The 24,990-nt window shown below is 45.6% G+C and overlaps 1 protein-coding gene across 5 annotated transcripts in view; it reads right to left on the bottom strand.

The window, feature by feature from the left end:
* Positions 1–291: 291 nt before the first annotated feature.
* Positions 292–24,990, bottom strand: part of Slc14a1 (solute carrier family 14 member 1 (Kidd blood group)) — a 40,361-nt gene continuing 15,662 nt past the window's right edge. Inside the window, exons 1-10 of one of the 5 annotated variants that reach the window (XM_052201417.1) lie at positions 22,040–22,188; positions 16,177–16,376; positions 14,819–14,975; positions 14,198–14,387; positions 12,158–12,286; positions 9,996–10,188; positions 8,642–8,789; positions 8,293–8,427; positions 4,327–4,376; positions 292–2,717 (exon numbers count right to left, since the gene is read on the bottom strand). In XM_052201417.1, the coding sequence (XP_052057377.1) occupies positions 2,544–2,717; positions 4,327–4,376; positions 8,293–8,427; positions 8,642–8,789; positions 9,996–10,188; positions 12,158–12,286; positions 14,198–14,387; positions 14,819–14,975; positions 16,177–16,275 (1,275 nt within the window). In that variant the 5' untranslated portion in view covers positions 16,276–16,376; positions 22,040–22,188 and the 3' untranslated portion in view covers positions 292–2,543. Of the gene's footprint in view, positions 2,718–4,326; positions 4,377–8,292; positions 8,428–8,641; positions 8,790–9,995; positions 10,189–12,157; positions 12,287–14,197; positions 14,388–14,818; positions 14,976–16,176; positions 16,377–19,016; positions 19,647–22,039; positions 22,189–24,990 lie in introns of those variants that run through there. The other 4 variants (XM_052201418.1, XM_052201419.1, XM_052201421.1 and 1 more) reach the window with 4 other exon arrangements.

Raw genomic sequence — 24,990 nt, 5'->3', positions numbered from 1 at the left:
CCTACAAGACGGGCCAGTAAGCGTGAGAACTGAAATGTCTTCTGGGGAGCAAGCTCTTCCCCCTCTCTGGCACTAGGCTTGCCAGTCCCCAGTGTCCTGTAGGGAAAGGGAAATCTCAGTCCTTTGGAGCCCAAAGGAGGCTACCAATGTCTCTCTCTTTAGAATATTTTCTTCTTGTTGTCAAGCCACTTATACTTCTAACTCGGAAAGATAAGTGACACAAACTTACATATGTGAATGTTCATGTCTATATGCTCACATTAATAAGAATGAAAATACACGAGGCTGAACTGAGCTGTTAATATAATGTATTCATGTTTACACAGGAATCTGTTATGCAGACAATAGGGGGAAAAGTACAAATGACCCCTAAGAGTTTTGCTTAACTTTATGATATAATACTTAGTAACAAAATACCTTAAAGACACTAATATTACATAAATAAAACAATGTAGAAGGCTCCAGCTTGTTCCCATTCGCAGATCTGAGATGGTGTGTTAGAGTTTTGTTGCTTGGACAGGCTCAGTTGTGTTGTAGATACTTTGGTCCACTCTGCTGGGGTCCAGCCTCGTCACTCTCAAGGGGGTCTTAACATATGCATTACTTCTTGCTGTCACCAACGATTATTTCACAAAAGCCAAAGAGGAAAATTTCAGCTCAAACACTGGAAATCCAGAGTTTTCATAGAACAACTCAGGAGTCCGCGACAGTTGCTAATCAATAGCTTCAAAGGGCTTTTGGTCACAAGATTTAAAATCGTCACAGATCTTGTCTTGTTTCCTGAGAAGAGGAAGGGTGACTGTCTCCCGAAGGCATCTACACTAAAGTCTGACTTCAGCTGTCCTGCAAGCTGTGGATTGTCTTCTCAGCACTATTTTCTGCTTTTGGTTTCTCTGTGTGGCCTTGGCTATCCTGGAACTCCCTCTGTAGACCATGCTGGCCTTAAATTCAGAGATCTGCCCGCCTCCCACCACCATTGCCTGGTTAACACTGAATATTGAAAGAGAGGGAACTTGATTATGTTTGTGTTCAGTTGGGTTTTGGAGAGAGGCCCGTTCAGTGTAGTCCTGGCTGCTTTTCAACTTGTGCTCCTCCTGCCTCGGTCTCGCTAGTGCTAGGATTCAGGCACGGGCAACATACTGAACAGGAAAAAGAAAATCTTTAGGATTTGAAATGCTCACTTTTCCAGCCCACCAATAATTAATTTCAGTGGGCAGGTAGCAGGCGGCGAGGGGAGCTTTGGACTGTCCTCTTCAGCAAGATTGCTCAGAGAAGTGGGGTTTTGTTGTTGTTGTTGTTTTACAGAAACCACAACTTTTAAATTAAAAATTTATAAAAGAAACCTGGAGAATTCTCTATCAGTATGTCGATGAGGTGGTTCCAATACCATTAGTTTGCTAGCCAGAACATTAGTGTGCAGAAAATAATGTCTCAAAAAAAAAAAAAGAAATTAAAGAAACAAATAAAAAAAAGAAGAAAGAAATTAAAGAATTCTTGAAAATAGCACGTGAGTGCAGCTTTCTGCTGGTGTTTGGATGATATCCTCAAATTCATTAAACTGTGCCTTCAAAAGGCTCTCGAGGTTGATGAAGTTGCCTTATATTTGAAGCATTTAAAAACCCAACGCATAGATAGCTCCAGTGCTATGGAATGAAATGGAAATGGGATGCTGAGCTCTAGGCTAGCCTTGGCTACATAGTAAGTCCCTATGTCAAACACTCCCTCAAAACACTATATTTATATTTATAGTGAAGCAAGTATATAAAGTAAAAGCAAGTATGCTAAATATTTATACATTTTATTTAATGTCTAAGACCTGACAAGCTGCACACATATATCAGTGGGAAAATATTATTTTAATAAAGAATAAATAAACTCTACCAGATTTTGCAAAATCCAAGAGTGGCAATACAAAACTATTTTGACCAACAAAGTCCTTCCCACAGCTTACCTTGGAAAAAAATTCTAGCCATTCTCATTAAGAGAACATCGCCACTCTGCGGGAGAGCTGGGCACCAGCGCTCTGGTCAACCTGCCCCACTGCAATGTTGGATGTGGTTGCTATGAGTAACTTGCACTGATTCTGAAAGCAAATGGCCGCCTATCTGAGAACCCTGGGCTGCTCTGTTTCTGTGCCTGTGAATTCTGCAAAGCTTACATAGTTTACAGAGCTTGATTTTTTTTTTTAATACTGACATCAAAGATAGCTTTAAATAACAATAATTGTTGCTGCTTCCATTTCTTCTTTCTGTTGGAGCATTTTTACATTATAAATACATTACAGTCTTAGTGATACTCCCACTGACCCCCCGGTGCACAGTGGGGGGTTTAAATTCCATTCCAGAGAACATCGCCTGGACACGGCTCTCATGTGATTGATGATATACAGTCAACAAAGAAAAACATGGAGCAAGCAAAAGAGTGGGTCGTTGAGAGTATGGAAGTTGTTCCCAGTGAAGAAAAGCAATTGTGGAGAACCTGGAAGGCAACTAGAGCTGCACTTAGAACTGACTTCTGACTATGGCCGTTGGCTGGTGTTGCTCTTACAGGGGGCTGTCAACCATCCTTTTCTTGTTTTGTAGGTAGAAGATGCGGTTCTCCTCAGAGTAGGTCACCTTGCTGAGGGGCATCCTATAGATGCCGGGGTTTTTCGTGGTCAGCAAGAGAAAGAGTAGTGTGGCCAAACAGAAGGACCAGGTACAAGCTGGCAGGTGAACCTGGGGAAGAAGAGACAGGCCACAGAGTTGGTTTTTTTTTCCTTTTGAGATTCCATCTTAGAGTCTACAACAGTGGACCGCCGGAACTTTCACCCCAGGGGATGATTGGTGGGGGACCCTGCTCTGGATTCTGCTTGGGCCCACAGAATCAGATCTCAGGGCATCTACCATTTGATTGGTCAGTCATAGTCACCTGACCTTGACTTCCCTGTGGTCTTGGGCTCGACTTGTTTTTATTTCTTTATTATTTTCTCTCCTCGATAGACTTTTACATTTTGGGGTAGGCGCCATGTCAACTCACACATTTCTGAGTATATAACATTGATTAGCTTTAGCCTTTTGTATGGATCTCATAAGTGTGATGGTGATAGGGTACTGAAATCTGACTGAACATCGGAATCATCTGGGGGAGTCTGAAAGACAAACAATCCTTACACAAGATCTACTTTATCTTCAAATCAAGAGACGAAGCCTCAGGACTTGAAGCTTTCTGGATCTCCCTAGCTAACTAGGGTAGAATCAGTCTAGTTCTGGTCCCCAGACTGATGATGATGCCTCTGTATTGTCTTTGTTGGGGTGTGAAGGACTCTGTAAAGTTCTCATAACAAGCCCGGTGAGTGTAGTTTGGAGTAGAGTTTCTGTGACGTCAGAGGTGGGAGTGGATGAGATCCATACATGGAGGAGAGTTGGTGATCATGATCATGGACCCTGCTCCTCACTGTGCAGACCTACACTAGAATCTTGACTTCCCACCACAAAGATGCTGTATCTCCACAGACACCTTCTCAGATAAAATCTCTATGAACTGCTGAGAGAGTCAAACACTGCTGGGACCCACAGGCAACCATGAACATGGTTGAGCCCCACATTACCTGCAGGGTAGAAGATGGGAGAGGGAGAGCAACATTCATGGTTAGAAAGCAAAGGGTCAGTCAGGGAATTGGCTTCTTGGAGGAGGGGCAGGAGAAGATCAAAGGGCAGAGGCTAGGGTTAAAAGGAAGGAGCCAGGCTTAGTAGCAGGCTATCCATAGTCCATTTTAAGGTCAAGCCTCAGCTACACAGTGAGTTTAAAGCAAGCCTGGGCTAAGGAGAAGGTATGGCAGGAGAGAGCAAAGATTCATCTAGAAATGATACAAATAGGACCTAGGTTTGAAAAGTCTTATTGATATATAGGTGAGAGTGCAAAGACTGGAGCTATAAAAAATAATGGCTGGATTGGAAACAATACCTGTTTCTTCAGTCAATTACCCTTGTCTGCTCTTTTCTGGTTCCTCAACTTCTCCATGGGTGTGCTTTTCCGTAATAACTATATTCTAAAGTCAACTTCTCAACACCAGAGTTCAAAGGTGAATGTCATAACATGGTATTGAGTTATTGATAAAGCTATTGTTAAAGATCTTCTTTAAACTGAGCAATCTGACATTTGTAACAAGCCTGGCGATTATTGTTTGGACCAGAGTTTGCTGTGATGTTAGAGGCAGGAAGTGACTGAGAGCCAACGTGTGGGGGAGCTGTGCTGGTCACGGTCATGGACTCTGTCACCAGGCGCTGCCTGGGTGGGCATCAGGGTACTGGTAAGTCGGGTGGAGGACAAACAAAGAAGACTTACCACCGCCATCAGGTGGGTCATACAGGCTCCGAAGTAGGCAGTGAACAGGGCTATGGGAAGAGAAGAGGACACTAATTGGTAGATGTACTTTTCATCAGCATCCCAGGCTTTATATACATTCTGCCAGCCAGCCCATCTCAGTTCCCTAGTTATAAATGTGGATTTAGACTCAGACGTTCTGAGTTCACATCCCAGCCCATCCCTGCAGAACTCACTGGCTGGGTGTGGGTGGAGGAAGTAACTTATTCAGCACACAGTAAGTGCTCAATAAAAGTAGTCTTGCGATACAGGCTTTTTTCATTGTTGTAGTAATGCTTTAGGGAAAAGGCTTTCCACAGCAAATAAACTGCCACACTATTTTCTATAGTCACGACTGAATTTAGACAAGACAACCTGGGTTCTCTACAATCTTGCTGCATCTAGAAAGGGATCGTGTTGCTTGGAGCTTGGCAGAAGCAGAGCCTCCCTCACACAATGCCTGTTCATATGCTAAAGGTGGGCATGCAGATTCATCAACTAGCATCTGACATTTTTATTTACTTTGAGAAAAATAAATACTGCAAAGGGCATGTCCACACGCGTGTCTTTTACATGCACAGCAACAGGAACAAAGGGCTTAACCAGCTTACTAAAATTTCTGTCTTGGCTGAGGAGAGGCTTGGGGTGGGAGGAGGGGGGGGGCGGGGGGGGGCGAAGACATGTCTTCAGGTTCTCCAGGATCAAACTGTGAGGTTCACAGACCCATTTTGGCCACTGTTAGACAGTAACCAAATCAATTGATCAATCAATCAATCACCTATGCATCACATGAGCTGTCTTGTGGTGTATGGCAGAAATGATGAGAGAAATCTCTGGTCCTCATTCCCTAAACTAAAGGCTGTCTTATTTTAATCAGCACTTCGTCCCTGGCATCACGGTCCTTAAATGGTTCAATGAATTCTCCCATGTCCTAGCTTCTAGGCTGATGAGAACTTCAGAAGTAGATCTGCTTTCAGATCCCAGTGCCTCCTTTTCTTCACAGTACAGTGAAATCTCAAACGCGATTTTCCATGTCCTCAGAGCACTGAGAACCTGTCCGTCTTGGCAGGGTGCAAGGATCCTACTCTGAGAAGAAGGGTGCTCATGGCTGAGGTGGGAAGACATCTCCTCTTTGCTTCTATCAATTCTAGTCACCTTCAAGATCTAACTCACCCATTCAACATGTATCCCTTGGTCTTCTGCTTAGCACAAGCTGCTCTCTTGAGCTGTCTCTGTGCACACCAGGAGTTATTGTCTCTTATCTCTTTCAAGGGCCCAACACACTTCTAAAGCATGCCTCTGGCACCTCTGGCACTTATAGGTTTTGTATTGTTATATGCTTTCGAAGAACCTCTAGGTTCAAGTTGCTCTCTTCTCTGCAGTGAGACTCAGATCAATACACAGCAGACCGCCCATCCGTTAATACATGCAGTGCAGGGCTGGGGCTGGCTTACACCAGGGAAGCTCCTACCAACTGCGTGTTGGTGTGGAGGCAATTCCCTGACTGCCTTAGAAAAAGGCTCTTACGCCTCAGCAAGAGCCTGGATTTCATGGACAATGGCCCCGTAAGTGTGCTGTCATGGGTGAGTTCTATCATAGTCACCCAGCCATTGACATGTAGTACAAAATGGGTTGACAGCTTCTTAGCTAACATAGCAAACAAGGCTACTGCTTGGCTGCATGGCTCCTGATCTACAGGTAAGGAAGGCAGCCCTGTCAGACGCCATCACAGGCTCCCAAGTCCTCTTCCTAATAGAGACATGTGGAAAAAAGAAAATAGCAGTTCTGTAATCAGTGTCTGCTCTTTGTTTACCTTGGCAGACAAACTTGGACTTTTGTTTGGTGGTGACAGGGCAACGTGGGCAAGCTGAAACTTGCTGTGTCATTCTACACAAAAGGCTCGCTTTGCAAAAGGGGCTGGAGGTCTGTCCCAAGAGTTTGTGTATGGCTATTAAAAAGTTTGCTGGGACAGAGTGGGGACAGACTCGATACTCTTACACTGCCAACCTCAGAAGGACCTGCTAAAGCTCTCTGGGGATGAACTCCATATCTATGGAAATCTGGCTTGCCCTTCCCTTTGAGCCATCAACTCTGCTTTTAGAAATGTTACAGAAATATTAGTATAATGTACATTTGGCAAGTTATACCAAATGCATTCAATGGAGCAGCGCCCATAATGGCTCAGAAGTAGAGCAATGTAACTACCGCCTAGCACGACAAGGTTTCCGTATCTAAAGGATCCATATTATCTCAACCAGTAGAGGCCGCACATCCTGAGGGGTGGAGGCATAGTCTTCAGAGAAAGGTCCTGGCTTCCAATCCCCATTGAGAGGTGTCAGTTAAATAGTTCAAATCCCAAGGAAAACAAGCTCTCGGGAGGAGGAAAGGGGACATCCAAGGAAAGCAAGTGCCAGGAAAGACAGGAAAGACAGATACAAAGGCAGCAAACACTGCAGGGGAAGCTTAGTCAGGCCAGAGGACAAACCACAACGGATGACAGGACCCAGCATAATGAAGAGAGCCGAAAGACGGGAGTTCCTGTGAAGGATGGCAAGGAGAAACTATTAAGAAAAAGTCCACAGTGGTGGAAAAGCTCACATAGACGTAACCCAAAAGAAAAGGGATATTTATAGAGGATCATTGAAAAATTAAAAGCGGACAAAGTCCCAGAATTAAAGAAAGACAGGGGAGATCACACAGAAAGGATTCGACAGGGAACCCTCACAACCCTAAATGGAGAACAGATAAAGATAGCAAATACTGACAGAGCTCAGCTGAGTCACTACAGACACCATGACAAAAAATGACATCTAATAGCACACAGCTGCTTGAGATCTGCTAACCTTGCCTTGGCATAAACCCAAACCGAACAGTGCTCTCTGGTCACAGCCCACCTCCTCCTCCCCAGATCCTGGCTAGCTCATGGTCTACCAGTTGGCAATTAGTTAGATAGCTGAGGCTGAGCAGGCTGGTGATAAATGACTTAAACATATAGTACACAAGGCTAGAAATAATATCTCTACAATTGATGATCCCTTTACCTTTTTGTCCCCAAGGGGACTCCTTCCACTCCAGAACTATCTTTAAAGTTTTTACCACCAGTGAACAAGGGATGACAAAGGCTATGGGTGACCTCTTGTTCCTCATCATCAGCTCAGAGAACCTACCTGCTTTTCAATTCCCAAACTCTTGAGGCTGACCTTATATTAAGGGGCCACCACATGGTTGGAAAGCTACAGGCAGGAAGCAGCCTAGGGTGCAGATATGGCTTCTGGGTTTGGACTGAGTCCTCTAGAACTTGAAGCACCTCAGTACTTCCTTAACCCAAGTTCAGCGAGAAGGATGGCTTAGAGGGTGCTAGGGTCTAGTCTAGCTCTGCAGGCAGGGTCGACTAGGGCTTACAAAGGGCTCACAAATTAGTTCTCAGCTAGTGGTCTCCAGAGGACTCACAGTCAGAGATGCAAGTTTTTCTCTCTCTAAACCTGCATCCGAGGCTGAGGGGGAGATCTAGGGGCAGTCTCTGTCTTCACCAGCATTCCAGGTGGTTCAGGTACATGCTCAGGTTGCATAACATAGTTTTATATTTATTTTTAGGTTTGGGGGGCTTAACAAAAATGCACACACACACACACACAAAACAAACCCACAGTTCAGGTCATGGATCTATTCCCCCAAATATATATAAAATAGAATGGCTACTGAGACTCCAGGCTCTTCCTTCATAATAACCAGTGCAGTAGGCAAAGATGACTTTAGTTCTCCCAGAGGAGGAACGTCACTTGCTCCGCTCACACAGTCAGCTAGTGGTAAACTCAAACTCCAATCCCAGTTTGAATTTCTCATATGATCCTTTTACAATCTTTGGGTAACTAACTATTAGTGCTTGCCCGTGACTTTGATGGAGTCCTTAAGGGCATCCCTCTTCAACACCATATGTAGGATACTCACCACAGGCAAGAGCCAGGAGGTGGGTCTGCCAGGTGAGCGCCATGAACATCCCTCCAATTGCAATGCAGGCCAGAGAGCTGTTGAAACCCCAGAGCCCAGAGTAGATGTCTTCAAATGGAGCTGCAAGACTGAGTCCTGTCACACGGAAACCAAGAGCACTCAGAGCTTGGGACAAGGAGCATGGTGCTCTGTGATGAGTTGTGGGGCCAGGGCCGGGGGGGTGGGGGGGACACATCCCCAGAGTCCCTGCTGCTCAGAGATCTCCAGAAAGCTCTGGGGTGTAGAGCATGCCTGGGACATGCGTGGTGTGGAGAAGATGCTTGTATTAGGTCGAAAGTCTTGTGCTCACCTGCGATGACCCCCAGCAGTGATCCAATAGCGGCGTGCAGACACATGAGTGGGGAGGAAAGCAGGATGGCGCACAGGAAAATGCCCCCTGTCCACGGGTTGTCACAACCATATATCTGGCCAACTCCCACAGGAAGGGACTTCAACAGCTGCCACAGAAAGTATACAATTGTAGCCACACAAACAAAAGGCAAGAAGCCTGCTGCAGCCTTATGCAACGTGAATCACAGATGGACATGTATGGAATTCAGAAATCTTAGAATTCACACATTTTACCCTTCAAGATCAATCTCAGTGTTTTGCTAATACAGGTGTGTGCTGAGCAAGGCTCCTCCAAACCACCTGTGATCCTTAACTTTCTCACTAGCTCTGTCCTTGCCACTGTGAGGCTTCCGGTGTGTCTTACTACTCCTGCCTCTGAGGACCTGCAGATCTTCTCAAGTGTGGCAGGGCTACCCGTCAGCGCTGGCAGTCAACCCATGCCTTTCCACAGGCTGCAGAAACACTATCGAGACTGGCCACCCAGCCTCAAAGGCCAGCGAACTGAACAAGATTACCTCATCCATAATTTAGGAGCGATTGTAGCCAACTTTATGAATGAAAGAAAATCACACTGGCACTTCTGATACTAAGAGGAACACGTACCATTTAGTAAAAAAGAACTTTAACTTAATTTAGGTATTAACATGAATCAATCAGATCTCAAAACATGAGTCTAAAAGCAAACAACAAACCCAGCAGTGCCTCTTTTGTTTTTTGTTTGTTTGTTTTTCTTTTTGACTTCAAGTATCTTATTTTCAGAGACAATGAGGGGCTGAGATGCAGCTCAGTGGTAGAGCATTTGCCTGGCATGCATGAGCTCTATTGCAATCTGTGTGTACATGCATGCATGCATGCATGCACGCACGCGCGCGCACACACACACACGCACACATGCTTGCATGTGCACACATACACATGTTTCCTCTAGAAACATCAGTGGGAAGAAGGAGGTGGAATTCAGCTTGGGAGAAGCAGGCTTTTAAAAGCACATACTCTCTCTGTGGATATCTGCAAGGAGATGTATTATATCTACACCCCAAGACTCATCAGATCTCACTCTCTGTCCTCCAGTTCAGTTTGGAGGAGTTTGTTGATATAGGTTCTTAGGCCCCCGCTACACGTTGAGAACCCTGAGCTACTGTTTGTACTCTGTACGGAGACAGAACAGCAGGTTCTACATAGCCCCCAAAGTACAACATCCTGTTCTGACTGAGGCATGAAAGCTCTAACCCCATCCTTGAGGGTGGTCTCCCCCACCCAAACAAAGACTGAGCTTCCCACAGCAACCAATTTCCAAGGAGCTGTTGTTTTACCTCCAGGGCGCTGAGCTCAGACCACGTGATGTTGGGCACGGAGCTGACAGGTGTGAAGAGTTTACTTGGGAAAAACGAATTGTAGTGTCCTGTGGCTGAAAGGTACAGCGACAAGGCCATGTTGAAAGGGAGAGTGAAGACGGGCAGGTCCCACTTGCTGAGCACAGAGCTCAATGCACTTGAGAAAACCGGGCTAAAGGAACAGAAACCCCAGAATGAGAATCAGTGATGAGCAGCCAGACTGAGCACACTCCGACTGACCCAGCCCCTCCATGGGGGAGCGGCGTGTCCTGCTGTGGTTGCTAACTCGATCAATCTGAAATTATGCTGGCAAATCTTCTGTGGGTAGGTGGAGGGTGGAGAACCCACGGACAATTTTATTGCAGCGAAAACTCTAAGACACACCACAAAAATCAACTCTTGATTTTTGAAAAAACAACGCACACACATACACACACACAAAACAAAACACCCTGAGATGGTTCAAAGTGAGTTATAATCAAGGTTTTAAAAATATTTTTAGGAGGCTGGAGAGATGGCTCAATGGTTAAGAGCACTGAACTCTCTTCCAGAGATCCTGAGTTCAATTCCTGGCAACCACCTGGTGCCTCACAACCATTTGTAAATGGGATCTGGTGTCCTCTTCTGTTGTGTCTGGAGCCACTACAGTGAACTCATATACATAAAATAAATAAATAAATCTTTAAAAAAAAAACCCACGTTTGGAGTTCTTAATAAAGTGAACTCTTATCTACGGAGTTAGTGCCCTGGGATCTCGGGATCCTGGGATCCTGGAATCCTTCCTCCCCCCCTGAGGCACCCTGAGTTTGGAAGACATTACTCTGCATGCCTTCTGTACATATATCTGTTTTGGAGAAGAGACGAACTAAGGTGCTGTGAACTGGGAAAAGGGGTCTTACAAAGTGTCTATTTTTGAGCCTTTGCGTGAAACTCCAGGCACATCTGCTTCCTTGTTCTGAGGTGTGCAAACTTAGGCTTGCTTTGGATGGTGTAGATGGCTCCCTGGACCCTTGAGTCACTCTCAGTTGTCGACCCAATAGAGAAGCATCATTGTAAGATCAGAACAGATCTCTAGTTGGGGGAACGTGGATCACCTGATGACCACAGATCCTGTCCCATGCAGAGCAGCCCCCAACCCCCTGGGGGAGGATGGCACCTATGGGGGCAGCCAGGGTAGAGGTGTCCTGCAGGCAGGGTCCGTGGTGTGCCCCTCAAGTTCCTCGGCGAGCATATTAGTACTTTATACTTTAGATATGATATGAAAAGACAAATTTGTTTCTAGGAAAAGGAATTAAGATGATGTCAGTATAGAAGTTAGTTTTAAAGGTCCAGGTTTTATAAAGATGGGATTTAATTTAGAAAAAAAGAAAAGAGAGAGCAGCTCTGTTGAGATGATTCCATTGATGAGGGTGGGTACCTCAGCTACACTTTAGAATCACTCAGGCTATACTTTTAAAATCTCTCCACATTTAGGGCAACATCTCAGAGCAGATGTGTGTGCTAACTATACAGTTGAGGTTGTGAATGTCTGCGTGAAGGGGCCATTCAGTGGACTTTGACATACGGGCAGATAAGTGGTTATAAGGAAATCCACACCTCTTAGAGGGGTTGCTTTAGTTCCTATAACCAAAGGTAGAACCTAGTTCTAATTTAAGTATTTTTTAACTTATGGTTAAAAACAGAACATAAAATTACCGTTTATTATCATAGCGTTGTTTTGCCTCTCTAGACAGATTAGCCTGGAACTCACCAGGTTTGACCTCGTGCCTAAAGCCCTCCTCTTCCCTTAGCCATAGCTGGCCCCCTTCACCAATCTTCATTTTATTTTTACATTTAATCTGCGTTTGTGTGGGTGGGCATACACATGGCGTGGCATGCATAGAGGTCAGAGTTAGATTTGGGGGTCAGTTCTCTCCCAACGTGTGGGTTCCAGGGATGAAACTCAGGCTGTTATCCTTGGCTCTGAGGGTCTTTATCTGCTAAACCAACTTGCTGGCCCCATTCAACGTTCAAGGACGCACACACGGTGTGATACCACTGTCACTGACTGGAATTTCATCTTAGCAAAGTGTGCTCATCAGACACTCACTCGCCCTTCCCTCTACCCTCCATGGGCATTTTGAAAACCAGGTACAACTTACCAAGTCATAGACATAGCAGATACAGGGAATATCAGCCACCAGAAATAGTCGCCCTTGTCTGAGAAGACAGCCATGAGTATTCCCACCAGGGTGGCATTGTAACCCTGGAGCCCGGCTGCTATCGCTGACCTGCAGGTGGAGGGGCAGCACAAACATGGCCTGGGTGAGCTTTCTTAGGCTCGAATGTAAGCAGCTTTGTAACTTCTACATGACACCCACTTTACAGAGCCGTCGTACCAGGGCATGTGTTTCAAAGCCTTCTGGGAATCATGCAGATACAACTAAACTGAGCAGTGAGATCTATGTGGCTACCACTCTGCAGTGTGTGTGCATGAAACAACTCCTTCTGAGCTATGCCACAACCACAGGAAGGAGAGCATCTGGTGAGGGAGGGGGGCCTGAGTAAGACAATCTGCTCTGCGTTCAGCCTTTCCTATGAAAATTCTTACGTCTTTTAAATCATTAAGGACCTTGCTGTGAACAGGGCTTTCAGCATTTGAACTAGTCTTAAGTCATGTCTCGGTGAGACACATGATTCCTGGAAGGCAAATCCTCTTCGAGGTGCCTTTAGGAACACCTAACTTCAACCTAGCATGCATTTCCATGTTCTTCTGATTCTGTTCTGTCATCTCTAATGCATCTCCAGGTTATTGCAGAAGAAAATGGCTACTCTGACCTTGCCAGGCACCTATTTAGTGATGTGTGCCACTCTTAGTGTCTCTTGTAGAACCCCCTCAGTGATGGTCAAGTGTTCAGTCTGTTTCCTCGGTTCATTTAGAGAATCCTGACTAAGGCACTCCCCCCCCCCACCATGCTTGGCATTCAACTTCATATCCAAAGACTGTCTTATATGGCAGCTTCTAATGGACTCTGAGAGGAACTATAGGGGAAACTAGAAGTCCAAGGGAGAAAGGGGAATATTTCTGTAGAATAAGCCCTTTGTCTGGCAAGCTTCCCATTTTCAGGCCCTGAGAGTTGGCAATGTATGACATCATGAAAGACAACCGAGTTCATTTCCAGTCTGACGCTCGCTCACAGGTCATGACCATAGGGACCTGTGAGGTAAAGGTCATGGTGATGTGGGCTGGTTAGGTCAGATGGGCCTGAGGGGCAGGGCTGCAGCCAGTGAGCACACAGCAGCTGGTGTGAGAGTGTTTGGCTTTTTATCTGGCTGTGCACCAAGGCACAGGTGCAACCAATAAGCTGCTGTCATCTCTATTCCCTGGGCTGGGGCTAGCAGAGGTTGAACGCTGATTTTGTAGTTCTTCAGAAAACCTCCAGGAATTGAAGTTACATGTGACTGTCCATGGGTAAAGAATGGCAACAGCTACAAGAGATGCCACAGTTCCAGCCCCAGGAAGAATCGGTCGCTTGAATGGAATTGCCACTTTAATTTTTTTTTTTTAGAACTAAGAAAAGTAAAAGGAACTTGACAAGTGACACATATAAATATAAAAAAATAGGACTGTTTTCTAAATACTAATTACCAAGGAAATGTGGGTCCTTGTACATGCTAGACAAATGTTCTACCACTGAATGGTGTGCCTAGCCAGCGGTCACCTCTCATTGCAGCAAACCCAAAGAAGGACTAATCCTAGGATGTAAGGCTCCTCCCTCATCAGCCCAGAGCTGAGCTGGCTTTGCCTTGCCTATGGAAGGAGATAGCCATGCAAAACTAAAAGTGATCGCAAGCTCTAAAGGGGGCTGCTAAGCCTCCAAGTCTACAAGAACCCAGACACAGTTTTGCTTAAAGGTGTACTAAATAATTGAATCTCTAAAGGAGACTTCAGTGGGCCCTTCCCTGGTGATGGATGGGCCCCGGCTGCCTCACACATCGGCTAGCACTCAGACCTGCCCCTTATTCAGATGAGGAGACTAAGAGACGACCCGTGATTCTCTGGCCTCTGACTAAAGGCAAACAGAACATTCTGTGGAATAAAGGTTGTTTTACCCGGGAGGGTGTGGCTTTCTCATCGCTGCGCAGAGCAGCTGCCCAGCTGGTGTCTCAGAGAGGGCACTGGCATACAAGGGCTTGCCTACCTGTCTTGGCTAAGCAAGAGGGCTGTCAGAGTGGAGACCACAGTTCCTACACAGCCACAGAGAGCCCACCAGGGGTTCTGGACCAGAAGTCCCACCAGAATCAGGATTCCACTGATGGGGTTACTGACAAACACCACCTGGGCTATGCCGCGAAGTATCCAGTCCATGAATTGGAGCACCACAGGCTTGTCTGGAGAGACGAGAGGAGCACAGTTGAGGAAGAGACTAAATAACACCAAGATCTACCCGGAACAAAGACACTAGGATCGCCCAGAGGTGAAACTCTGGGATATTTTGTGAAGCCTCCTTCCCCCCGCCTTAGTTTGTTTAGTCAGTCCACACAGCCCGTTCTGGGATCCATGCACCTCTTTACCATGCTCAGAGGTACAAACTAAGCCACAGGGATGAATTATCAGCAGTTGAACTTTCTTCGTGAAGTACTGAGATTGTCCTTTCGTTTCATATGAATAGGGCCCTGCCCCCTGCAAGCTGCTTCAGTGAAAAGGGAGTATGGAGACTTGTTCTGTCAGTAGAGCTAACTACATAGGGAGAAGCACAGGCAAGGGATGTCCTCAGAGCTGCTATCCTGTCTCCCCAAGGAATGGATGCATATGCACGTACCTTTAAGCCAGTGGGCGAATTCCTTCATGTCGCCCGTGACATAGCCAAGTACTCTGAAGCCACACCTTCTCCCCCCACATGATAAGATCTGGTTTTCACCTCGGTCTACTTTAACCATGGTGGGACTGTCTTCCATGGCCATCTCTTCCTCTGGATCCTTGAAGGAAAGACAGGATTAGTAAATATTCTGGACCAGAAAAAACTCTCCTGTTGGCTGGCTTAGGATGTTGTCATCGCCACAGAAGATGAGTGTGGAAGCTTTTACCCACAGGAGTGGTTCTTAATTTTTCTCACGCTGTGACCCTTTGATATGGTTCCTCATGTGCTGACCCCAAACCATAAAATTATGTTGTTATTACTTCATAACTATAAATTTGCTACAGTTATGAATCATAACATAGATGTCTTGGTTTTCTGATGGTCTTAGGTGACCCCTGTAAAAGGGTCATTTGACCTTCCAAGGGGTGTCGGTTGACTCATGGTTGAGAACCACTGGAATAAGCTACGACAGTGTCATGGGTCTGAGAACACTCTTTCTTCCTGGAGTACCACTGAGGAATTCATTATCCAAACCCAAACACCACACAACCTTTGTCCTCGATGTCTTTAATGCTACTGTGACAAGGTTCTTGTCTAGTCCCTCATATGGCTTGGTTTCTAGCTTAACATATATTTGTTGAGCCCCCATTTCCTGCACTCAAGGAACTTAGTGTTGTTGAGAAGAAAGAAATGCAAAATCAACAGAATAAGTCAAATAATAAAGAGCTAAAATAAGCAACCTTAACATTTGTAGCTTTCTTTTTTCTTTTCTTTTCCTTTCTATTTTCTATTTCTTTTCTTTTTTTCTTTCTTATTTTATTTTATTTTATTTTATTTTATTTTATTTTATTTTACAAAATAGCAGTTATAAGCAGGCATGGTAGCATATACCTCTGATCCCAGGAGGCAGGAGGATCAGGAGTGTAAGGCTAGACTCAGAAACATTGTGGTTCAAACATAGCCTGGGTTACATGAGATCTCTGTCCCAGAAAAGCAAACTGCCAATTAAAAAAATTCCAAACTACTGAATTTATTTAAGAATTCTTTTTCTTTTTTCTTTTTTCTTTCTTTCTTTCTTTTTTTTTTAATTTTTTAATTTTTTTTTTTTTTTTTTTTTTTGAGACAGGGTTTCTCTGTATAGGCCTGGCTGTCCTGGAACTCACTCTGTAGATCAGGCTGGCTTCAAACTCAGAAATCCACCTGCCTCTGCCTCCCAAGTGCTGGGATTAAAGGCATGAGCCACCACCGCCCCGCTAAGAATTCTTTGAAAAAGAAGAAATTGTTAAAGCAGTCTCTGTGTGTTGAAACAGCCTACGTACACTGTGACCCGAGTCTCCAAGAATAAGATTGCTTGAATTCATTCTTACATCATCCAGTTGTCTCAGATAGTCTGCAGTTTGGAATCTGTCGTAATGCATAAAACAAGCAAGCAAGATACCCACAGAGGTGTAGAGCAGTGGTTCTCAACCTGTGTTTAGCAATTCCTTGGAGGGTCAAATGACCCTTTCACAGGGGTTACCTAAGAACACCAGAAAACACAGATATTTACATTACGATTCATAAAAGTAGCAAAATTACAGGTATGTAGTAGCAACAAAAACAATTCTATGGTTGGAGTCACCACAGCATGAGGAATTGCATTAAAGGGTGGCAGCATCGGCAATGTTGAGAACCACTGGTGTAGAAACTGAGACAACTGGTAAACTGGTAAAAATGGACAACACTGTCAAAAGCTGAAGACGACGATGTGTATTGCACAGTATAAGAATGCACAGGTTATTATTATAGTCAGAATACAAACGCTACAATCATACTGTGTGTTGATTACAGGGCTGGCTACTTCTTATGTCGAGTCTGTAACAGGAGAGAACTAATATCATTGAATTTGGTACCCTATGACACAATGTGAAGGGTTCATGGTGGCAACCACATATGTAAGGGCTACCAATGACACACTCTTAGAGTTAGACACTTGGAGGAGGACAACAGCCAAGCCACCCAGGATGTATGAAAAGGCACAGAATACAGACCGGTAAGAAGGAAGTGGGGTGGCTCCATCATCAGCCTTCAGTGTGGAAATCAAAGTGGGAAATATGTGGAAGACACAGCCACAAAAGGCAAGACCAAGGAGACACCCAAAGCTGCATACATAAGCCAGCCATCTCTCCACACAGCAAGGCCGCCGACAGAGCTCCTCTGGCTGATTCTGAGCCCAGCAGTGTTCTACTTACTACATCCAAGAGCTTGCTAGCAACAGCCCTGGCTGTCTGGGAACTTACTTTGTAGACCAGGCTGGCCTCAAACTCACAGATATCCACCTGCCTTTGCCTCCTTAGTGCTGGGATTAAAGGTGTGCATTCCTGCTGCCTGATTTAAAATGATGTCTTCCAAAAAATGTTGGTTTTTAGTTTTGACTTATGTTAGCTCCAGTACAGAAACATATGTTTTATTACTATATAACAATTCTAGTTTTCATTATAGCTTAGGCTGGCCTTGAACTTGCTATGTTTCTCCTGTCCCTGACACCCAAGTTCTGGGATTACATGTATGTACCACCACGCCTGTCTATCTTCCTGTTTTTTTTTTTTTAAACAATGGCACACCATTAATCATCACACAAACTTGGAGCTATTTCTACAATGCATTCCACACCAAGGTCATTCTGTCCTGGCAACATTCTATCTGACATTTTGAATCTATTGGAGAATCTTTGTATTGGAAAGTTTTTATGCTGAAAACTCCTGGAGACACAGAGCCTGAGCCAAGTCCACAGAACACAGTTTGCCCTGCTCTGTTCTTAAAAATCCACAGGTCTGTTTCAGTAACACGGCACTTATGAAAAATTTATTTTCATTTCATAAAATAAATATAAGTAAATAAAATTTCTTTTCTGTAAGCAACAGCTACTGCTTCTTTCAGACTGCTTCCTCTTTAGATCTCGTGACTGAAAATATGCCTAGTCTTGGTGACAGGGACCCTTTCTTAAAGCCATACAAGAGGCATCAGCTTTGATGAGGAGCAGCTCAAAGGACAAGTGTCCCAAGCTGCTGTAACTGAACCAATTGAACCCTGAAGTGGCAGTTTCCATCTGCCACAGAAATCAACTCCAGAATACACAATTGCGTGCTCTCAAAACTTCCAGCCCGTATTTATTTTAGAGAGTTTCGAATGCCACATCACCCCAGAGATTCGAAACCTGATAGTATAACTGGCCAGACATGACTGGGAACCTGAATGGCCTGTGTCCCTGTGGAACCACCCCAAGTTAAGACTAAATGACTTTTGTCCAATCCACAGCCCAACCTATATCCCACGTCTCCAATATCCCTGTGTTGGAATGTACTACATGGCTGTACCATTGTTCCCCATTGGCCCACACCTCAGAGAGTGGCTCCTCCTGACTGAGCAGACAGTGGCTATGTCCCAGAGTCCTCAGGAGCCATTTATTCTGAACTGCCGATCTTCCTGCAGTTCCTGGGATCACTGACACCTGTTCCAGAACTCCAGCCTGAGAGCTGGTTAGGAGAAATCAATCGTTTAAATGTAGTTCACTCTAGAATGTTAGCAAGCTAGGAGATCTGTGTCTCCTTTTGGAACTTGGATGCAGTGCCCAGGAGAGGATCCTTCTAGCTGATGCTCACACTCCCCTCGAATTGCATTTCCATGGGGAGACACAGCTAAGATGAGGAGAGTTTTCATCTAAGAGAAGTAGAATCACGAAGCTCCTCACTTGTGCTTCATTGGTTTTTTTTTTCTTTTTTCTTTTTTTTTTATTGATTCGATATATTTTTTATTTACATTTCAAATGATTTCCCCTTTTCTGGCTCCCCACTCCCTGAAAGTCCCATAAGCCCTCTTCCCCTTCCCACTTCCCTGTTCTGGTATTCCCCTATACTGCTGCACTGAGTCCTTCCAGAACCAGGGGCCACTCCTCCATTCTTCTTGGACATCCTTTAATATGTGGATTATGTCTAAGGCTTTGTGACCACCCTAGCTCAGTGGTGAAGCCTCTAAGTCTGCGGGAGTAGCTAAGGACACAGCACCATCCTCAGTAGAGTCTGCTGACCATCCATGCCACAGCCTCTGCTCAGAAAAGACACCAAGCTGGGAACAGTCTCTCAAGGTTCCCCAAGGAACAAGCTTGTGGAAGGGAGCCTACCTGTTCTTGCCACCTGGGTGCCACGGCCAAGCTTAGCCGTCTGAAGCCTTCTGGCTCTGCCTTAGTGCCTCTATTTCCAATAGGGTCTATCCAGAGAGGGCCATGATGGGCAATCAAGGATTGTCCATTCATCCTTCCTTCTCCATACAGGACAAAGGCCAAGGAGACGTGAATCAGCTAGTGTCCTGGCTCTGGGGATCACAGGAAAAGCCAGACTGGGGGAGAGGGACAGGCCCTCTTTGTTTCTGCTAAGGGAAGATGCTCTCTGCCCTGGCTCCCGAGAGCAGTTTGCAGTGGGAGGAAGTAAGAACACTGGCTATGGGGTGAAATTTATTTTACATTACCTAAGAAATGGTGGCAACCCATGCTGAACAGAGGAAGAAGGAGAGTACGGCTCAGACTCTGGGTTTGACGGGCAGGAGGGTGGCCCATCTGAGTCCTGCCGCAGAAAGGGATGGTGGCTTCAGGCTCTGAAGCTCTCAGGCAAGCTGCTGTGCTCTGTGCTGGGGACCGGCTCTGAGGCAGTGTCTCAGCCTTGTTTCTTATGCAACAGGAGAAGAAAGAGCCCCTAGGTTCTGCTTCCCATGGTAAGATACTAGCGACACTTTCTGTGCACAGCAACGCTCATTCTGGAACACTGACAAATGGCATTTCTCTTATAGTAAGAGTAATAATTATGGAATACTGAATATCAGTTTGTTAACAAGAAACAATTCTGAGTTAAATCTAATAAGAGTGTCAGATCTTAATAATTTTCTTTTTTCTCATTCCCTCTCATTCTCCTTCCCTCCCCTTCTTCTTTTCCATTGCATCCAAAAAACAGGTCTTCATTCAGAAGTTCTAGAATGTTCTATGTGTGATATTTGTCTCTTCCTCTTTCCTCTTTATTTTCACATTCTTCCACAGACTGGGATCAAAACCTGAAAACTTTACCAAATTGACTTGAAGAATCCACAGTTGTGGAAAATATTTCCAGTATAACTTATGGAAAATAGTGTGTGTGTGTGTGTGTGTGTGTGTGTACTCACTGTAAGCTTTCTGGCTAGTTGTAAACCAAACTGATGTTCCTGGTGTTTGCAGAATGTTGGTAAGAAAGAAGAGCAGGCAGCCCCACAGCAAGGATAAGGGCAGGAGATGGGACAAGAAAGGAAAAAAAGAAAAGAAAAAAGATTGAAAGCAAAAGAAAAGGAAAACACAAGAAGCACAAGGGGAGAGGTCCCATCTTTCAGGTAAGTGCCTGCTGTTTCCCCTTTCCCTGTCTGCCTTCCTCCACAACATCGCACACAGAAACATCTCCACAAACTCAGCATCAACATATTCTCAGAGACAGAATTAGACATACAGGCAAGCAAGGCGGGGTTTGGAGACCACATGGTTGAAACTTTCATGTTAAAGAAAACAGGCTCTGTGGTTCCTCTGAAGTCTGAGGCCAGAGGCAGGCAGAGCCACCTTACACAGGCACTGAGTCCTGTGCCCCTCTATCTTCTGTTTTGGAGCCAGGCAAGTTAGTTAGTGTCACCCAGAATTTTATAGAAACCAACAAATGACAGTAATAGCTTCTGCATGGAAAGGTCTGAAGTGAGTGGCAGGATACAGCAGTCTGAATTCAGTCACCTTGAAGTAACTCTGGGCTATGGGGTTGAACAAGAAAGAAAAGGCTCTGTGTCCTCTGTTGGATCCATACTGCCTGTTAAACGTAATACCAGCAATTCTTCAAAGCCAGCCTCTCCCGTGCATTACTGATATGGCGACACGTTAGCATCCAAGAATATTCTAGAAACCGTACATGGTAAGCCTCCCAGAAGGAGCTGGGAAGTGTGTTTCAGAACTCAAATCACCAGTGAAATGAAGCAGTGCTCATATTTTAATTTGAGACCAACCTGAAGGTCTCACTTCGATTGTCTTCCCTATTTTATCACACACAATGAAACTCATTGTATTGTAGCATGTATTAGTAATCGGAACAATTGGAGAGACCTGGAAGCCCTCAATCTTCTACGCCCGGAGTATCTCTTCAAATAATTAGATCTGGGTTCCGTGAAACATTTTCCTGTTCTGTCATAAAAAAAGACTTCCTGTGCTGACAATTGTTTTTTGCTACTTTGTCTAATCTTTATTTTAGGTCATTTTGATCACAACGGCAGGAACTGCTCAGTTCTCCTTAGAACTGTAATCAGAAATCAAGAGCTGCTGTCAGGTATTCTGCCCTTCTGATTAAAACACTTCCCTCCGCTGCAGACCCCACTCCTCGGAGCCTTGAACTGTGCAGCGACAAGAGCAACAGCGTGCTGCAGGAAGTCACCGAATCTCTGGCTATGCGTGTGACGGATGGATCAGGGATCCCAACGGGAACACAGCACACTCCCTTCAGCAGGACAGCACATGCACACAGGAACCCTAAGCCCATAACTGGGAAGAGCTGTTCCCAGTATCCCACATTTTTTTTTTTTTTTTGTGAGTCATATAAATGCTGTTGCTAGCTTTGCTTAGTTCTTCAAGAGCATATCCTGATGAAACTGTGTTGATTAGTCAGGGCCATTTAGTACCGAGTGGGCACCCTGTGGAAGCTTACTTCCACACCAGCCCAGGGCTGCTTGCACCCTCTCCAGGAATCATAACAAAGGCACTACTTTTAAGCTTCTGGGAAGAGGACTGTGGCTTTGGTAAATAGCCTTCTAGTCTCCCAGATCTCCAGCTATTCAGTTCCAACAATTAGAGACACATTTCAGCATTTAAAAGAGATCAGAATTGGAGACAGGAAGGCAAGAGAAGACAGAAAGGAAGGGGAGGGTGATCAAGACATAATCCTAGTGTGCATGTGTACAATGTTGCAGTAAAGTCCATAAACTTGTAACAATAAAATGTGTAACAATGACCACAATAATAGAAAGTATAGGATCCGGAGTCAGACACATCTAAGTTCAAACCCCTTTAAAAAGAAAGGGGAGGGGGTAAGTCCAAAGAGGGTGAAAGGGGACCCTCAACAAGGACTGACAATCAGCAGAAATGAGGATGGTACTTACCCTCAGGCTGGCTTCCCGGTGGCAGAAGGCAGAGTCTGATAAAGAGCAGCCAGGCTCTCTTAAAAGGCGCAGTGCTGTGGAGAGGTGGTGCAGAAGAGGCACCTCACCCTTTTATACCCACAGTCTGCTCTTCAGGTCTGGGAACCAGCTGGCTTTCTCCTCCCACTTAAGCAGTGAACTCCAGAGCAATGCCGTGGGGGTGGGGGATGGGGGATGGGGGTGGGGGTGGCCCCTGGCTTCGGTGCCTTGTGTCTCCCTTGCTCTCTCCTCCCTTGACATGGTGCCAACCATTTTGTCATGTCTGTGCAGCATCTCAGGGGTCTTTACTTAGTGATAACCAAACTCAAATTCACCTTTTCTCTTCTATGCCATTTCCTACCCTCAACAACTTGAAATGTTTCTGGAAAGATTTGTAAGGATCCACATAGTATCATTTAAACAACAAAGCACAGTGGAGAGAGGTGGCTACTCCTGGGATGGAAGTTTCTTGGAGTTGACATTTCTGTCCTGGTATTGAGACAGTTAGATCCAAGGGCAGTGGGAGAGGGAGGGAGGCCGAGGAGAACACAAGTTACTTCTGGAAACCAGCTACCTGTTGCCCGTGCAGGAAAACCAAAAGCACAAATGTTTCCCTGGTTGCTCCCCTTTCCAGGTAAAAACCCCAGGGCGGACTGCACTGCCTTTAAAACGTTAGCCCACAAACTCTAACATGAAAACTTTCTTTTCTTCCCCATTCTTCGATTTCAGTTTTGTGGCTTGTTTCTTCATATTAGAAATATAGTAAAGTCGGGGCACGTCTGCGAACAAAGAATTAGACAAACCCTCCCTGCTGCCAGAGGTCTTGCCTGCACACCCGCTGGTGAGCGGATTCTCCTTATCGCCCTCCTTCAGGTGGCCTCGGACTCTCGGGCTCCACCCACTGGACACAGGCCAGACCGCTGAGCTCCGTTTCTGCAGGGGGCCCAGCCGGTGCTTAGGGCTGATCCCAGGAGGGAACCGGTGGGTCCAGGTTCACCCTGAGAACTTTGAGATGTCCGCAAATCTCTAACACCTCCCCCTTTCTTTTTTTTCCTGGTAAAATAAGTAGGAAATGAACCCTCCTGGTTTTCCTGCAGCTGGTGCGGGGCCGGCTTGGGAAGGAAACATTCCAGTCTTTTTCTGGTGTGCGTTATGCACGGGAACCACAATTTCTAATAATTCTAATACTGATAAATGATAGTGATAAAAAACGATAAGAATGACCCCAAAGAGGTTGAGTTTCCTCTGGTTGCCAGTATTGTGTTAAACACCTGGCGGGCATGGGTCATTTAATCACCTCAAAATCCCTATACGGAATGCCGGGCTGAACACTGGCTCAGCGCTCGACTTACAGCAGGCTCTATCTCCCAGTACTGAAGAAAAAAACAAACAAACAAGCAACCTCATGCCCCCAAAGGAACAACGCTGAACCCCCCCACAATTCAAAGAAAACCCTATATAGTGTCATTGTTCCTGTTTTGCAAGTGAGAAAGCCGAGACTCTGAGAGCCGAAGCCCGCTTGTCTGGAGTCTGGAGCCTGGACGTCGGCTGTGCGAGCATTGTCCGCTATTGCCAGCTCCTGCCTGTGTGTTCCTCTTGCAGTGAGCCATCTCGGCCCTCGGCCCTGGTGCAGCTTCTCCCGCTGCTGCTGGCTGTTACCAGGTGGAGTGAGTGGGTGGAGCACATCTCAGGTCTTTTGGACAGAGCCATTTTCCTCTGCCCTGTCCCTTCCTCCCTGGCCTCTGCTCCAGTCCCCGCAAAGCTAGCCACACCTTAAGTGTCTGTCACAAAATGCAGCCCTGACTCCAACAAACGCAAAGGATATGTGTAACCAAGGCAACCAAAACCTGAGTGTGAATCCCGGTGTTGTCCCTATGTGACCTTAGATGTGCCATCCTTTCAGAACTGTGACACAGGTGAGTTAACGTCCTTTAGTGATTGCGATGAAGGATGACACAGGTGAGGCCTGGACCCCCGGTGGCTGGAGTACTACTGATCTGTCTGCCTTCTCATCTCTGCCAGCGCTGACTTGACTGCCAGGATCCTCCATAGGTCTCTTGTCCAGCTCTTGATCTCAGAATGGGTGCAGTTCTAAGAGAAATGTCAAGTATTCTGAAGTTGTCAGGTGTCCTTCTAATCTTAGCACTGGGGAAGCAGAGGCAGGTGGATTTCCATGAATTTGAGGACAGCCTGGTCTATATAGTGGTCTCTACAGCCAGAGATAGACTGACAGATAATCTTGCTTCAAACAAAAACCAACTGCCCTCCCCCCCCCAAACCCTCTGAAACAAAACAAAACAAACAAAACCCAAACTAAAGTTTTTGGATAGTCATTGATTGGGGTTTATTAAGTCTCATCTGCAAGATCTCAAGACACTGTGGTTGGCTCTCTCCAGATATTATGACTAGTTCTAAACCAAATGAGTATTTAGAAATGTGTCTACACATATGATATCAGAGGAAAATTGGAGACAGCTAGATCCCCCTGGGAGCTGCTGGGAGCCCAGGTCTATCCCTGGTGTCTTAAGACAGCCCTTTGTGCAACTCACTTGTTTTAACTCAGAGCTTCCCCCTGGTGATGCCTTCCTGTGCCACTAACCAGGTAGTTTAACATCAGCAGTGCAGTGCTGACACCCCACTACTGTTCTGGCCACGCCTCCTTTGGCTTCTCAAGTCTCCTCTGCAGCAGAGCCTTTTAGCCCCATTCCCATCTCGGCTCCCAAACCAGACTCCCCTCCTTTCCATCTGTACAAACACAGGTAATGTGGCGCTCTCCTGGTCTCCTTTTACCTTGGAGTTTCTGCCCCAGGAAGTTCTCTCTAGTTTCTTCCTGCTCACAACCCAGCCCGTATCTATTTGAATTTCTCACTGAAGTCTCTGGAACTTAAAACCATCTTTATCCATTCCAGCTGTCCCCCAACTGCCCTGGTATT

Source organism: Apodemus sylvaticus, chromosome 13 (assembly GCF_947179515.1).
Source record: "Apodemus sylvaticus chromosome 13, mApoSyl1.1, whole genome shotgun sequence".
NCBI classification, from domain to species: domain Eukaryota; kingdom Metazoa; phylum Chordata; class Mammalia; order Rodentia; family Muridae; genus Apodemus; species Apodemus sylvaticus.
This window is presented reverse-complemented; position numbering and strand designations above follow the sequence as displayed.